Source organism: Hermetia illucens, chromosome 1 (assembly GCF_905115235.1).
Source record: "Hermetia illucens chromosome 1, iHerIll2.2.curated.20191125, whole genome shotgun sequence".
NCBI classification, from domain to species: Eukaryota; Metazoa; Arthropoda; class Insecta; order Diptera; family Stratiomyidae; genus Hermetia; species Hermetia illucens.
Window position 1 is genome coordinate 119,328,234 of NC_051849.1, and position 14,226 is coordinate 119,342,459.

Consider the following 14,226-nt stretch of genomic DNA (forward strand, 5'->3'; position numbering starts at 1 on the left):
CTCGTCTTCTTTTTCTACCACAGATATTGCCCTTATAGACTTTCCGGACTGGATCATCCTCATCCATACGAATTAAGTGACCCGCCCACCGTAACCTATTAAGCCGGATTTTATCCACAACTGGACGGTCATGGTATCGCTCTCAGATTTCGTCATTATATAGGCTACGAAATCGTCCAACCTCATATAGGGGGCCAAAAATTCTTCGGAGAATTCTTCTCTCGAACGCGGCCAAGAGTTCTCAATTCTTCTTGCTAAGAACCCAAGTCTCCGAGGAATACATGAGGACTGGCAAGATCATTGTCTTGTACAGTAAGAACTTTGACCCTATGGTGAGACGTTTCGAGCGGAACAGTTTTTGAAACCTGAAAGGCTCTGTTGACTGATAACAACCGTGCGCGAATTTCATCATCGTAGCTATTATCGGTTGATTTTCGACCCTAGATAGGAGAAATTATCGACGGTCTCAAAGTTGTAGTCTCCTATCTTTATTCTTCCCGTTTGACCAGTGCGGTTTGATTTCATTCGCTCTCAAGGCCGAGGCGCCGATTTTTGACAAAATCTTGACTGACAGATTTCCGTTCAGGCAAGGGAGCATCATAACTGTACAATGCTACGGACCAATGGAGATATTCGCAATATTAGTACATAGTACCACATCTTGCTCTTGCATGTGACGGGGAGACATGATTATGGTGGTCGTAACAACGGTGAAATTTGTAGATTTTTGCAATTCTTACCACTTTGTCAGCTGCTCGCTGTTCAACTTTTTTTTCGAAATCGATTAAACGGCCAATTCTTAGCAAAAAATTTTTGCGAAAATTGTTCGTACAAGCAGTAGTTTGCTAGCTATTGATACTCAAACATATCGTTTTTCCATCGCTAAATGCATGGTTTTCAACGCTTTTTTCGCAAAAAACCATTGCCATTACCATAAAACCATGATAGAAATCAGTGCGATAAATAATAACAGAACTATGATCGAAAAAATGTAATCACCTGAAATTTTGATATAAAAATCAATAAGAACAAATCGTGATTTTCTTAGAGGGAGGCGCACATCGGCGCTAAATAACTTGTCTCTTATGTCACCCTATACCCCCACCCCAAATTCCATGTCAATCGGTTTTGACTGGAAGAATTCGGGAGTTGAAACCTTTATTGACTGGACTACCGTGGAAAAATTGTCTTACCGTGCAAACAATATAAACTCTAAACCACCAGCTGATATCTGCGCGGAAGAATTTATCGACCATTTTCTAAAAGGCCATTACAAGACCTGACTCACTGCGGAAACGTCAAGGCCGATCGAAGAACGTAAGGAGCTGAGAACCCAAATTTATGACTGGAAGCTATTACCGTGGTAAAGTACTTGGAGCGCACACAGTGTCAAAAGGAACACCACTATTGAGTCTTTGAAGGAAGCAAAAAAGCCACAATAACAGCGAATTCACCACCGTATATCGCATCAGGAAAGAGCTTGCAGCCTTTCCATAAATCTTTGAGGAACGTTAATGGTAGACTTTTTATGCACGATGATAACCAGATGAAGCGATGGATGGATGGATCCACCACGGTCCCTTGAATTTCCACCTTTTATGAATGACTCATCATAACAGAACATAAGGAGTGCCATCAAGGCATTCAAACGGAGTAAAACCACGGCCCTTTAGTCTCCCGGAGAAGTTTCTCGTGCAATCCTTGTTGTCCCTGCAAAATTGTTATTTCCACTATTCGTACACTTTCCCAATGAGTGACAGGAGATGATCGTTATGATTCTGAAGAAAAGTACTCGTCTTTAGGATGGCAATTGTAGAGGTATTTGCGTGCTCTCACCTACCATGAAGATATTAACTAAAATCATCAATGTATCAAGGAACATCTCGAAAGCTTTATCGATGGAGCAGATTAATATTCTTGTACTGAACGCCTAAAAAATACAAACTCCTTTTGCCAACTAGATACGTACATATGCATTTATAACTTCACCTAGAACTGTCCGAAGAGAAAATGCAACAATTCCAAGGAAAAAACTATGCTTCAAAGCTACTGAGAACTTCACGAAAAGATTTCTCTTCCCCGGTTGAATTAATAATTAACAGCCAATTCTTGGCAGAATGAAGGAAGGAATCTTAATTACCTTGGCCAGCTTTATTATGTCCATATTTGCCCTTCTGAAAACTCCCAACTCGAAGTATTAAATCCAAAACCGCATTTAACTACACAACTCAGAACCCAAACATACTCAAAAACCAACCCGATATCTTCATACCTATCCAAGGTTTCCAGATGAGTGTCAAATCCATCAGAACAGCTGGCATCGTAACCCAATATACAAAAGCTGCGTTTCATTCAGCGCTCGCAACTTCCGCTGTACCACCAAATGAGGATCGCACTTAGCTCGCGTCGATCCATGTCTCCTGCTGGCTCGCCGTGGTCACTGCTGTCAATTTGACAGTGAAATGAAAATCGCTTTCATTAGCACCTGACAAACCGTGACCAACAGCAGCACAAGAGTTAATCAGTTTTCTGACAGAAGTAAAGACAAATCCCTAACATTTCTGTTTTAATTTCTTTTCTTTTTCGTTTGCCTTCAACTCTTTTTAAGGTTTTGTGTGAAACAAAACCTTATTAGAATCGAGACGGTGTCTGTCTGTCCGCCTGTCTGTCTGTCACACCCGATTTATTTGGAAACGACTGGACCGATTGTCACGAAAATTGATGAGAGTACGAGGGCGGTCCGATAAGTACTTAGCCTACCAAAAAAAAACGAAAATTTTTGAAAAGTGGCGATTTATTTCTCGACATAGTCTCCTTTTAACTCGATACACTTCTCCCAGCGATGCTCCAACTTCTTTAACCCGTCTGAAAAATACGTTTTCTCGAGGTCTGCAAAGTGGGCTTCCGTGGCGGCTATAACCTCCTCATTCGACTCAAATTTCTGCCCGGCGAGTGACTTTTTCAAGTTAGGAAATAAATAATAGTCGCACGGGGCCAAATCTGGGGAATACGGTGGATGGGGCAGCAGTTCGTAGCCCAATTCGACCAATTTGGCCGTGGCGACGGCGGAAGTGTGAGCCGGTGCGTTATCGTGGTGGAAGAGCACTTTTTTCTTCACCAAATGCGGCCGTTTTTTCCGCAATTCGGCGTCAAATCGGCTCAATAATTCGGCATAGTACAGCCCTGTGATCGTTTTGCCCTTCTCCAGGTAGTCGATCTAGATCACACCTTGTGATTCCAAGAAAACGGCGGCCATCACCTTTCCTGCCGATTGCACAGTCTTTGCCTTCTTGGGAGCACGTTCGCCGGGTAAAGTCCACTGTTTCGACTGTTCCTTGGTCGCTGGAGTGTACCAGTGGATCCATGTTTCGTCGACGGTCACGAAACGACGAAGAAACTCCTTCGAATTGCGCTTAAACAGCGTCAAACACTGCTCTGAAGTGGTTTCACGGTTGCGCTTGTTGTCCGGAGTGAGCAAACGCGGCACCCATCTCGCCGACAGCTTTCTCATGCCCAAAATTTCGTGCAGGATATGACCCACGCGGTCTTTTGAGATGCCTACTGTCTCGGCTATCTCGCGTACCTTCAACCGGCGGTCTGCCAATACAAGGTCATGGATTTTTGTAACGTTCTTCTCCGCAGTAGCCGTTTTCGGGGCACCGGGGCGTGGCTCATCAAAAACTGACGTGCGACCACGTTGAAATTCATTAAACCAATTTTTGACGGTCGCCATCGAAGGAGAAGCGTCACCGTACACAGCATCCAAGCGTTCTTTGATTTCGCTGCGCGATTTCCCTTCCAAAAACAAGAATCGAATCACCGACCGATATTGTTCTTTTTCCATTTTTCTAAAATTCGCCCGCACGCCCGCTTCTACACGCGCTAAAAACAAAACTACAAGTCCTATTCGACTAAAATTTTGACAGTAGCCGTCTACGAGAATGTTCTACACGACAGTAAATACTTCTTGCGATAGTAGCGCCATCGGGCGGAGAGGCTAAGTACTTATCGGACCGCCCTCGTATGTAATCTGGTGATCCCTTTACATGCAGTAAGTGGCGCCATCTTGTGTTAAGTTTAAGGGGGGGCTCCCCATACATGTGAATGGAGGGTGCAAATTTTTTTTTTCACAGAATGTAGCCATGTAGGGTATCAAATGAAAGGTCTCAATTAGTACTTTTCGAATATGGTTCAATATTTGATATTAGATGAAACATAGGGGAGTGAGGGCTCAAAATATGACCCCCAAAAAGTGTAACAGGTCTCGTTCTCAGAACCTATCCAGCCGAAAAATCTGAAAAAAATCACAATGGTGCATGTCAACGAAATCTAGGCCTCAAAATATATCCGGTTCCGATATCTGCACAAATAAAGTTAATAATAGTATATTTCCACATTTTCGAAATTTACCCGGCACCCCCCCCTTATGTTCATCCCAGGAGTACAAAATTTGGCATGCGTGTAATGAAGAACATAATGCACAATTTGGTCAAGTTTGAAGAAAATCCAATTATTATTAACAAAGTTATAGGGGGGTGAAACTTTACAATTTTTCGTGAATTTCGTGCACTCTACAACCTGCATGACGTCATCATCACATATCAATTCGTCAATACCACAACGAAATGAGTTCTTATGAATTGGGTCGCAGAGAATTATTTTGTTTTAGTTTTTTAGTTATTTGTCAGCCAGACATGTGTGTATGTAGTGCTAATGAACTTTGCGGGTGGTGCCTAATTCAAATAGATATAAGAAGTAAATCGGAAATTTTGGGTACGATCAATTTATATACGTGCATATATGTGTTCAGTATTCGGAAATAAGCAGTTTGTTTGTTTAGGGTGAGCGTGATATCCATGGCTGTAATATGTACGTATGTCTCGTAGTTTGGAAAAATATGAAGGATTATGTTGGATTTGTAGCTATATACGGACAGAAAAATGTGCGTTGAAGAGTCTCACATAAGATGAACACAAAACCTTTATACCCGAAGCGCGAGCTTCCGGTATTCCGACTTGTTTTGAATTCTTACCAATTTTCCATTTCCGCACTCATACATGTAAATGAACAGCTCAATAATTTTTGTTTCTTTTGCTGCTCGACACTATTCTTTCCATTATCATCCGTTGTTAGCCGTACCGCCTAACACGTTCGTTGGCAGATTAGCGTAAAGCGAGAAAAGCTGCGGACTGCGCCCAGTTTCAATGTACAAAAAGAAGGTTCGTCCCAATGACAGATTGCGCCACTTCCAATTTGCCGCCGCTTTTTCTTTTCGGATGGTACTTTTCAACGTAATTAATTTAAATGCATTCGTTTTGAGAACTGCGAAAGGCACTATTTGAGTTGAAAGTACTAATTATTAATATCACTTGAATTAGTCCCATCGCTTCCATTCATAAAAATTGAATTTATGCCGGAGGTATGCACACTAAAAATGGCATTTAATTGTATGATTTTCATAACATAAAATATCCCCCAAAGTCGGTTGTCCGCACAAACAAACACGGCATTGAACATCATTCCGCACGCACGCAGTCATTCTGCTGTTGTGTTGCGGCCTTAAATTTCGGAACAAAAGCGAACAGCTGCTAAGCCGTTGAGAGTTAAAGCGCCCACAGACGACAAACCAAGTTGGTGACCAAGTTGTCGGTTGCAGTGTGGTTGGACGTCTGTGGAGAAATTCTCCATACAAACTCAAGTTGGGACAACGGTTGCGCGAACATCAAAATGTTTTGATATTTTGTGGGCGTGGCCTCTAAATGTGAATCGGTTACGAATCGGTTCGGTGTGTGCTTGATCATTTGAAAAGCTTTCGAGCGATTTTAATGTGATGCGAACGCTTGAGACGTGTTTTCTGGGTAGGATGGGAAATGGAGATTAGATTGCCACTATGTAAAATTAAAGTGCAAGACTTTTCATTACCCGGTCGCTATAAGTTAATTACGATAATGTCTTAGTTTTCTTCTTTTTTGTTCGCTCATATGCTTTTCGTAAAATGCATTTACCTTATTTGGAATGTAAAGACATGTTCTGTGGTATCTTATGATGTTCCTTATCCTTGAATATTCAAACAGATGTACATTTGATACTTCATACATTTCATTATTGGTTTATGACGCTTCGGATGCACTTATTTTTTATCGTTCAATTGAATGGTTCATAATTCTCGTTTGAACAGGTGTTTAGGGTAGTGAATTAGATTCTATGAGTTGAGCAACAGAAGCCGATTTATACTGGATGTACTTTCTTATAAAAAAGACGGAGTTGTTGTTTCGTACGGCTAAATCCCCCCGTTAATTATTTGTATATGTTTACATCAACTCTTAAAGAAAGAAATTACGAAGGAATTTTACTTGAAAGAGCAATGATCCCTCTGGTCTACCTTAATCCTTTTATTAGGTTGTTCAATTGCAAGTAGGCGACGAATGGCTGTGTAGGTTGAATTCCCGTGAGGCATATGCCTCGTAATTAATAATTATGTTCTGTATTAACGAAAGCTAAATACCGCGTTTGGGTATTGTTCAAATAGGAATTTCGTTTTTTTAAAAAAAATGGGTTTGCGATGTACCTGTACTCTGTAACTTTGCTTACCATTTTCTGAAAATGAGAAATTATAGTGACGCTTGTCCTTTGCTTTATTTAGAAATTAACTCGTTAATTAAGATGCAACAGGTAATCACAGGAAAATCATTTAAGATACAATAATCAGTAATTCGCTCAATATACCGTTAATTTCTTTGTATTTATAAACATGCAATTAAATTAAATTATGTGCACTGAAAATTAAGAAGTTGACCCATCAAATTCTAATTAACCTAATGGTGAAAGATGACGCAGATATACATTTGGATATGGTTATATTTGTACTTAATCTATAGGTAAAATGACCTTTTATAAGCAGAATAGCTACTTCTATAGATATAATTTAATTGTTTGGAACCATTTATTAATTTTTCAGGAGAAATCTAAATATATATGTTATGACAAGAAAAACAAAGCATTAAATGCAATGTTCAAAGGTGGCACATATATTTCCTCATTTTGCTTTTGTAAATAAGCACATTATTTACCATAGTTTTCTCATTTTTGCTATTTAGCAATCATTTCCCTTGCAACGGATCGTCGGGTAACTTAATTAGTTTGCCTGTAAAATGGAAAGTAAGATCGACAATGGCAATCATGGTAATTAGGTTGGAGACAAAAATTCAAATGTCTGTAAAAAAGGAAAGGAACGCAATTAGTGGATGTTCACAGGTACCATATAATAATATCCATTTTCAGGTTTAACTCTTTATCATGTTTAATTTGTGTGATGTTTTGTAAAAGATTGTTAGTTGAGTGAGGTGGGAAATGGCCCCAATGAAAATAATGATGGCCAATAAAAATTGAAGTCTAATAAATGTTGGGATGGGACGCATATATTTTGTTAGGAACCTTTTTTAAATATACACGGCGCCTTTGAGAATTATGGCTTGCATTTCAGGAAGGACAGCTTCAATTGAGGAATAGGTAGCTGAACGAAAGTTTCCATTGTTTTATTGTGTTGCAAGCATTTGCCTTGTGCAGGATCATTAGTAATATTTATGGCTTAAGTATTTTCCGGGGGGTGAGCTGGCTAATCCCAAATATGAGGATTATGATAATAAAATAATAAAAAGTAAGTCTAGTTTAAAAATGAAAGGAAAATACTTAATACCTGTTCAAAGGTGAAACATATTTTTAACATATACCTGTTGGTAATGATTAAAAAATGGCCCTTTAATAGATGGTGACGTCGCCATACCGAATTAGATATAGTTTTCATGAAATTTCCGATCGACAGAGATTACTCCTGTAGCAAGGCGGAAAACGAGGTAACATAATTTAGTATTGACGAAGAAATTAAGAAATTACCTGGCACAGTATAAATAGGAACATTATATTCGTAGATAGTCAGTAAGTTATAAGACGCTTACACCATACATTGAAATTTTTTACTAATAATTTTTTCAGCTAAATTTATAAAATTAATTAAGAAATACCTGATAGTACTTAGATTTGCCATTGATTGCTGTATATTTTAAATTATAATTGAAAGAAGTTATTTACATTTGTAGTAAGTAGTATGACAGGGGTTGTAGATACTGAGGCGTGGAGGGAGTTTTTCTCCGTGCTACAAACCTTGCCGGAGCTTTGGAAGAACGAAGCGGATGTCTTTAAAGACAAACATAAGAAAAAAATTGCACTTTCAAAACTATTGGAAGTATACAAGTCCATAGACGGCAACGCGAATGAAGACACCGTGAAAAAAAGACTTCAAAATATAAGAAGCTGCTACCGCAGAGAGTGTAAAAAAGTCGAGAGGAGCCGAAAATCTGGAGCTGGCGTCGATGAGGAGTATGTACCAACGTTATGGTACTTTGATCTAGTTGAGTTCTTGAGGGATCAAGAAATCCAGTTGAGTGGTACGTCTACCGTCGACTTGGATGATGGAGATCTTGAGTTACCAACGGTAAGTAACTATTAATCTAAGATTCTATACTTACATTTCAAATTATTCGTTAATTTATGTTACAATTAACGTTATTTAATTATTTCAGGAAACTCATGAGCCGGGGCCCAGCCGCATGCAATTCCGTTGCAATTTAAACTTACTAGTCAATTAATGGCTTTCAAATTGAACATAAAGACCATCGTTTTGGTTAAAACCGGGTTGTTCTCAATCATTGCTACTCCCTAAAACCCTCCCGAAGGACTACGCACGTATGTAATTTAACGCCAGTCATAAACCAGACGACTCCAGATAAGCAAAATGAAACGACATATAAAGATAAATTTGAGACGCGAGAATCAATTTTCTGATTAGGCTTAGAATGCGTATGAGCAGAAAGATGCATTTTAAAGAGTCGACGCGATAATGTATTTCAGATAATCCTAATGAGCGTTTCATTTTTCTTATTTAGTCAATAGTTCAAAGGTTGATTTTAAGATAATGTTTTCCACATATAAGGACACGAAAAAGACATGTAACGAGCAGTTTAGTTGTTAGAGTTGAGTTTGACGATTGGAAATAAAATCATATTAATAAGTAAATCGTGCGTTTTCACTTTCAAGAAAACGTATATCTCGCCACACTAAAAGAGAGTGCGCAACATAGCGAAGCTCGCGACGCAACGATGTGCACTGTTCGACATTTCGCATCGTAATGACCATTACGGCGCGACGATGTGCACTCGTCGAGATCTCGCAACGAAATGAAGTTGCCGGTCGGTTGCTGCGTCTGTGGCAAACGAACCGCAAACTTGGTCACCAACTTGGTTTGCCGTGTGTGGACGCTCTTAGATTTATTTATTGAGCAAAGGAAAGAAATAAATGTGCGGTCCAAAAAGCATAATAACTTAAAAGCTCAAGCGTGACTAATTAAGTATGTAACGCTAACCTACGGAAATATCCTGCCTAGCCGGTTACATGTTATAAAGTGAAAAGGTGGTGCATGTCAGTGCTCATTTGACATAGCATATGCTTAAACCTAAGGATAATTTATAACTTACACTTACTTAAACAAACATAACACAAAATAGTACTCCGTACTGGAAAACGGGAAAAAGGGAGTTTTTAGGCACCAGTGGACAGGATTGATTAACGGAATTGGAGTAAAGCGCAGTCCTTTCTCAATGGTGGTAGCATTCTGAGAAAGGCCTACCTTTTACTCGATTTGGACCTGTGCAAGGACAGCGACCCAAGGCGGGAGGGATGAAGAGGACTGTGGGATTGCGGGGCCTAATTGGGAGAAGGAGGGACCTTAATTTAGGAAAGAAGTTAATGCTTGGAGGTATTACATATTGTACAGGCTAATTAATGTCTATTGTCTTAATCTAGACTAAGTAAAGAAAAATAATAAAAGGTGATCTACACCTGCGCGGGGATTGACCGCCGGAACCACAATAGATCTACTATAGGCAGTACCCACACTAAAATGACCCGTCTTGCGAATGTGCTGCAGAAGCTTATCTGTACACATCAGAGACGCTAAACAAGGAAAAGGCATAATTTTCGTCAAATCGTATTGGTAAGAGAGAGATCGGTAAGCTTCTGCTATTCTGAAACTACTGCCGTGCTCATCCATATAGCAAAAAGTTGTTTCACGTATTCACTTATACATAAGCAAAAATTTGCCGATCTCACCAATACATTGGCAAATCCGGGCGGTATGTCAAACACAGCTGATCGGATTTTCGTTACATCTCGCTCATGCTCAAGGGCAAAACAATTTGAAATCGTGTGTACTCGCACTGATTTCCCCCCTTGAGGGGCAAGGGGGAGTGTGGTAGCTGTCTAGTACCTAACTGTGGCCGGAACATTGGACTTACGCGGTTAGTCTCTGTGAAAGTCCAGGGAGGAGCTGTGATAAAACGAGGGGATGAAGGAGGAAGGGGAGGCGTCATAGTTGAGAGGAGAGTTACTGTTCGAGAGGAGAGCTAGCCCTGACACGTTGTACTTCTGCTCGCGTAACAATGCATTGCGTTTAGCGAGATTTTTTATCAGCGGGTTAGGGTGGGACAGCCTGACGCACGACAACTTGATCATGTGCGGAATTATGGGGCAAGCCCCGGAAAGGTCGTACAGAAGAGAGTTGTGGTGAGATTTTAGGTTTAGCCTTCTATATTTGGCCGTGCATTTTCTGAGTAGCGTCTTTTCAAAGAGTTGGAGAGCTTCTGCTACGTTCGGTGACATGGTAGCCCATGCTGGGAAACCGTAGGTCAGGATTGGACGAATCAGAGTTTTGTATAAAAGGGTTTTGGTGGCAGGGGAGAGGGCCCGGGATGAGAGGCGGTTTTTTAAGGCAGCTGAGGCCTTAGAGGCCTTGCCGATAGCAGATCTGACGTGAGGGTTGGATTTGAGTTTGTTGTTGAGGGAGATTCCCAGGTATTTAATATTTGATTTCGGCTTGAGTGCAAATGCAGGTTTTTGCTTTCTGGTACTGTGCACCAGTGGTACTTCCCATTAGGGTTTCTGAAACAAATAACCTCAGACTTAACGGAATTAACGGTAAGGGCCCACCGGTTGAAATAAGCGATGACGCTATTGGTTAGGATATTGAGAGAAAGGGAGGCTATTGAGGGCCTGAGACCACTCGCATATAGGATGGTGTCATCGGCGAAGAGGATCCCTTCTGACGCGGGAGGACCATTGTCGTTGGCGGAAGAAGGCGGGAGAAGGGCTGCCTGAGTTGCCGTTGTCGTGGGGGATAAGTTTACGGGAGGAAGGGGAATATCGTGGAGGAAGATGTTAAAAAGTTTGGGGCCTAGAATAGATCCCTGAGGGACTCCTGAGTTTACCGGGAAGTCGCAGGAGCGTTGGAGATGAAATCTGCGAGGATTCTGAATAAGGGGAGGGGGCAATCGGACTGGATTAGTTTGTAAAGCAATCCCTCTTTCCAAACAGAATCAAACGCCTTTTCGAGGTCTAAGGCGCAGGCTACGGTGCACTGCCTCTTTTCCAGTTGATTGAGGATATGGTCTTGCAGGTACATGATTGCCTGCTCGGTGGATCTGAGGCTTTCGAAGCCGAATTGGTTAAGTGGAATGATGGCGGAGTAGTGTCTATTGAGGTGACTTAGTAGGATACGTTCGAAGATTTTTCCAATATTGGAAAGAAGAGAGATGGGCCTCATATCTTTGAGATCGCCCGAGCACCCCTTTTTAGGGATAGGTATGAGGAGGGCGGATTTCCAAGATACCGGGAAGTGGCCGTTGTTCAGGCAGTTGTTGAAGAAGATGGCGAGCCGTTCACTGATGGTAGGCACACACTTCCGCAGAACAAAGTTCGAGATGCCATCGGGGCCCGAAGATTTTTTATTGTTGCACCGGGAGATTGTAAGTTCGACTTCTTCTAGAGAGGTAAAGAAGGGGGCGAACGGGCCTGTTCTGACTGCATCAGCCGGGCATCTGGGAGAAAAAGGGCAAAGGTAAGACCCTTCCAAACTCAACCTTTTGTCGCTGACAGCATTGGCGACCACCGAGTTCCAGATGGGGTCCGCTGGCGGTTTTGCTCTGAATAAGTGTCTGAAATAGTCTACGCAGGCGGATATTTTTTCCTCGGGGGAGTGACACTGGTTTGGTGGAAGTTAGTATATTTTTCTTTCTTCCGGTCAATCGATTAATTACTGAGAAAACTTGTGAGCCGGGTTTGAGGGATTTGAGGAGTTTCTTGTAAGATGCATTCAGTTCGGACCGAATAGCTCCATTGATTTAGTTGGACAGGTCTTTGATGATCTCGGAGAGGAGACGGTAGTCAGCGTTGCATCTGTTCCGTGACCGGTGAAATAAACGTTTTCTGCGCTGCAGTAGTCTGTTTCTATCGCGGACTAAGAGGAGGGTTGAGGGGGAAAGGCACCCGTATTTGTAGTAACCAGGTTCTTTAACTGGGGCGTGTTTGTCGATTGTAGTTTCGAAGGCAGAGTTCACTTTCCGGATGTATGTATCTACCTCAACATTAGAGTGGATGCGCGATTTGTCCAGGGGAGGGCCCAGCACGCTGTCTAAGTCGCGTTGGAAATCGTCCCAATTTGTCAGATTGAAAGATCTGCATTTGTGCGGATGGTGGAGTGAAGGGAGAATTTGTTGTAGATGTAGAGAGAGGCTGAGGGCATGATGGTCTGAGTGGGCTGCTAGAGAGGAGCAGCTAGTGACACATGCTGAGAGATTGGACGAGATTATAAAGCCGTCTAGAAAAGAGGATCCACGAGGAAAGGATGGCACTCCCGCGTTAATGATGTCCGCGCTAAGGAATGGACCTGATTGGAACCAACCGAAAAGCACTTTGCCGTTTTCATTGTTGATTGAGTCGCCCCAAGATACGTGCCTCGCGTTGAGGTCACCGCCGAGGATGAAGGCGTCGAAACTGTTCGCGATTTCCTAGAGTTCGTCCAGAATGGGAGTGAGGTGACGACCTGTGCCCCCCGGGAAGTAGAGAGAGCCAATTGGGACTGGGAGGGCGCCACCACCCCTGACAGGAAGTCTGACTACTGCTAACAGGCAGTTTGACGCCAATGCAGCCGATGGGATACTATTTGCCCTTGGTCGCGCTTTGGCTAGTATGGCTGTGCCTCTGCCCGCGTCGTTGCGGAAAGCCCTGTAACCGGGAGCATGTAATTTTACGTTGGGGGCTTCCCCCAGTCTGGTTTCGTTTAGGAGATAGAGATTAGGATTGGAATCCTCTAAGAGCTTGTGGAGAGCGAAACGTTTGTCGTTAGAAATGAGCGAATTAGTGTTGAGTGTGAGCACCTTCATTTTGGTTGTCTAGCAATTTGAAGAGGAATTGTAGGTACGCTTCGGGTTTGTTTTCAGGGGGGAGACGGAGATAATTGTGATAGAAGTCGGAAATTGTGCCCTACAGCGGGGAGAAAAACATATTGAATAGAGACCTCGCTTCCATGAAGAAGCCCTTGGAATGGAAGAAAGTGCAGGCGATAAAGGACTAAGGGTTTCGGGTCTTGCTTGACCCCTGGTCACTGCGGCAAAAGACGGGGTCAGTGAGGGAGGGGCGGTCCAGTTGGCATGAGGCAGAGTGTTAGGCTGCGAGACAAGAGCAGGCGAGGGTCTGTCAAGCTGGGGGAAGAACGAAGCAGATTGAGAGTGCGGGATGCTTTTTGCACTTTCTTTGCGCTGGATAGATTCCAGTCTGCGGGGGCACTTAGAGAAGTTGGCAGGGTGACCCAATTGGCCACAATTTGTACATTTTAGTGGTGCCGCCGACTCCTTTTCGGCTTTGTCTTCTACATTGGAACGGGGGCAATCCCTGGAGCCGTGCGGGCCCGCGTACTTCAGGCATCTGGGGTCGTACCCGCAGTTTGCGGATACGTGGTCAAATTGTTGGCAATTGAAACATTGGGTGACTTCCCCTTTTCGGGGCTTCCCCAGCTAATCCGTTGATACAGGAGGGTGTTTTTTTATGACTATATTGGCCTCTGCGTCGCAGTTGAAAGTCACACGGAAGAGGCTCAGATTAGTGTTATTGGCTCGTGATCACGGGGTGGAAAGCCTAGTTACTCGGACAGGTGTGATCTGCGTTAGCTCCTTGATTTCCGAAGCCACGTCTTCGGGAGTGAACTCATGGGGGGAGATTCCTCTGAGGATGAGCGTTGGCTTCCTCTCCTCTTTCAGCGTGAAGGAGTGTCCTTCCAATTTGGTGATCTTAATTAAATGTATTAGTTTCTATGGATATTGGAACAAGTGAGCCGACTTT

At 42.5% G+C, this 14,226-nt stretch overlaps 2 protein-coding genes and 1 long non-coding RNA gene across 4 annotated transcripts in view; 1 reads left to right on the forward strand and 2 right to left on the reverse strand.

The window, feature by feature from the left end:
* The window catches only part of LOC119661164 (myotubularin-related protein 8), a 167,021-nt gene extending 164,710 nt beyond the window's left edge, over positions 1-2,311 (reverse strand). The window contains exon 1 of the mRNA XM_038070380.1: positions 2,141-2,311. Coding sequence (XP_037926308.1) covers positions 2,141-2,164 — 24 coding nt within the window. The 5' untranslated portion in view covers positions 2,165-2,311. The remainder of the gene's footprint in view (positions 1-2,140) is intronic.
* LOC119661165 lies at positions 465-2,133 on the reverse strand. 2 transcript variants are annotated; one of them, XR_005250558.1, is made up of 3 exons: positions 1,990-2,133; positions 1,841-1,930; positions 465-1,778 (listed from the first exon to the last, which is right to left on the reverse strand). It is a non-coding gene; the product is annotated as an uncharacterized LOC119661165 (long non-coding RNA). The 2 variants fall into 2 exon arrangements; XR_005250559.1 differs by having other exon boundaries at positions 1,837-1,930.
* A 5,793-nt stretch (positions 2,312-8,104) lies between the features above and the next one.
* LOC119661163 lies at positions 8,105-8,948 on the forward strand. Its single transcript, XM_038070382.1, has 2 exons — positions 8,105-8,491; positions 8,580-8,948. Exons 1-2 carry the CDS (start codon positions 8,105-8,107, stop codon positions 8,643-8,645), a joined length of 453 nt encoding a protein of 150 aa, XP_037926310.1. The 3' UTR covers positions 8,646-8,948.
* The last annotated feature ends 5,278 nt before the right edge of the window (positions 8,949-14,226 follow it).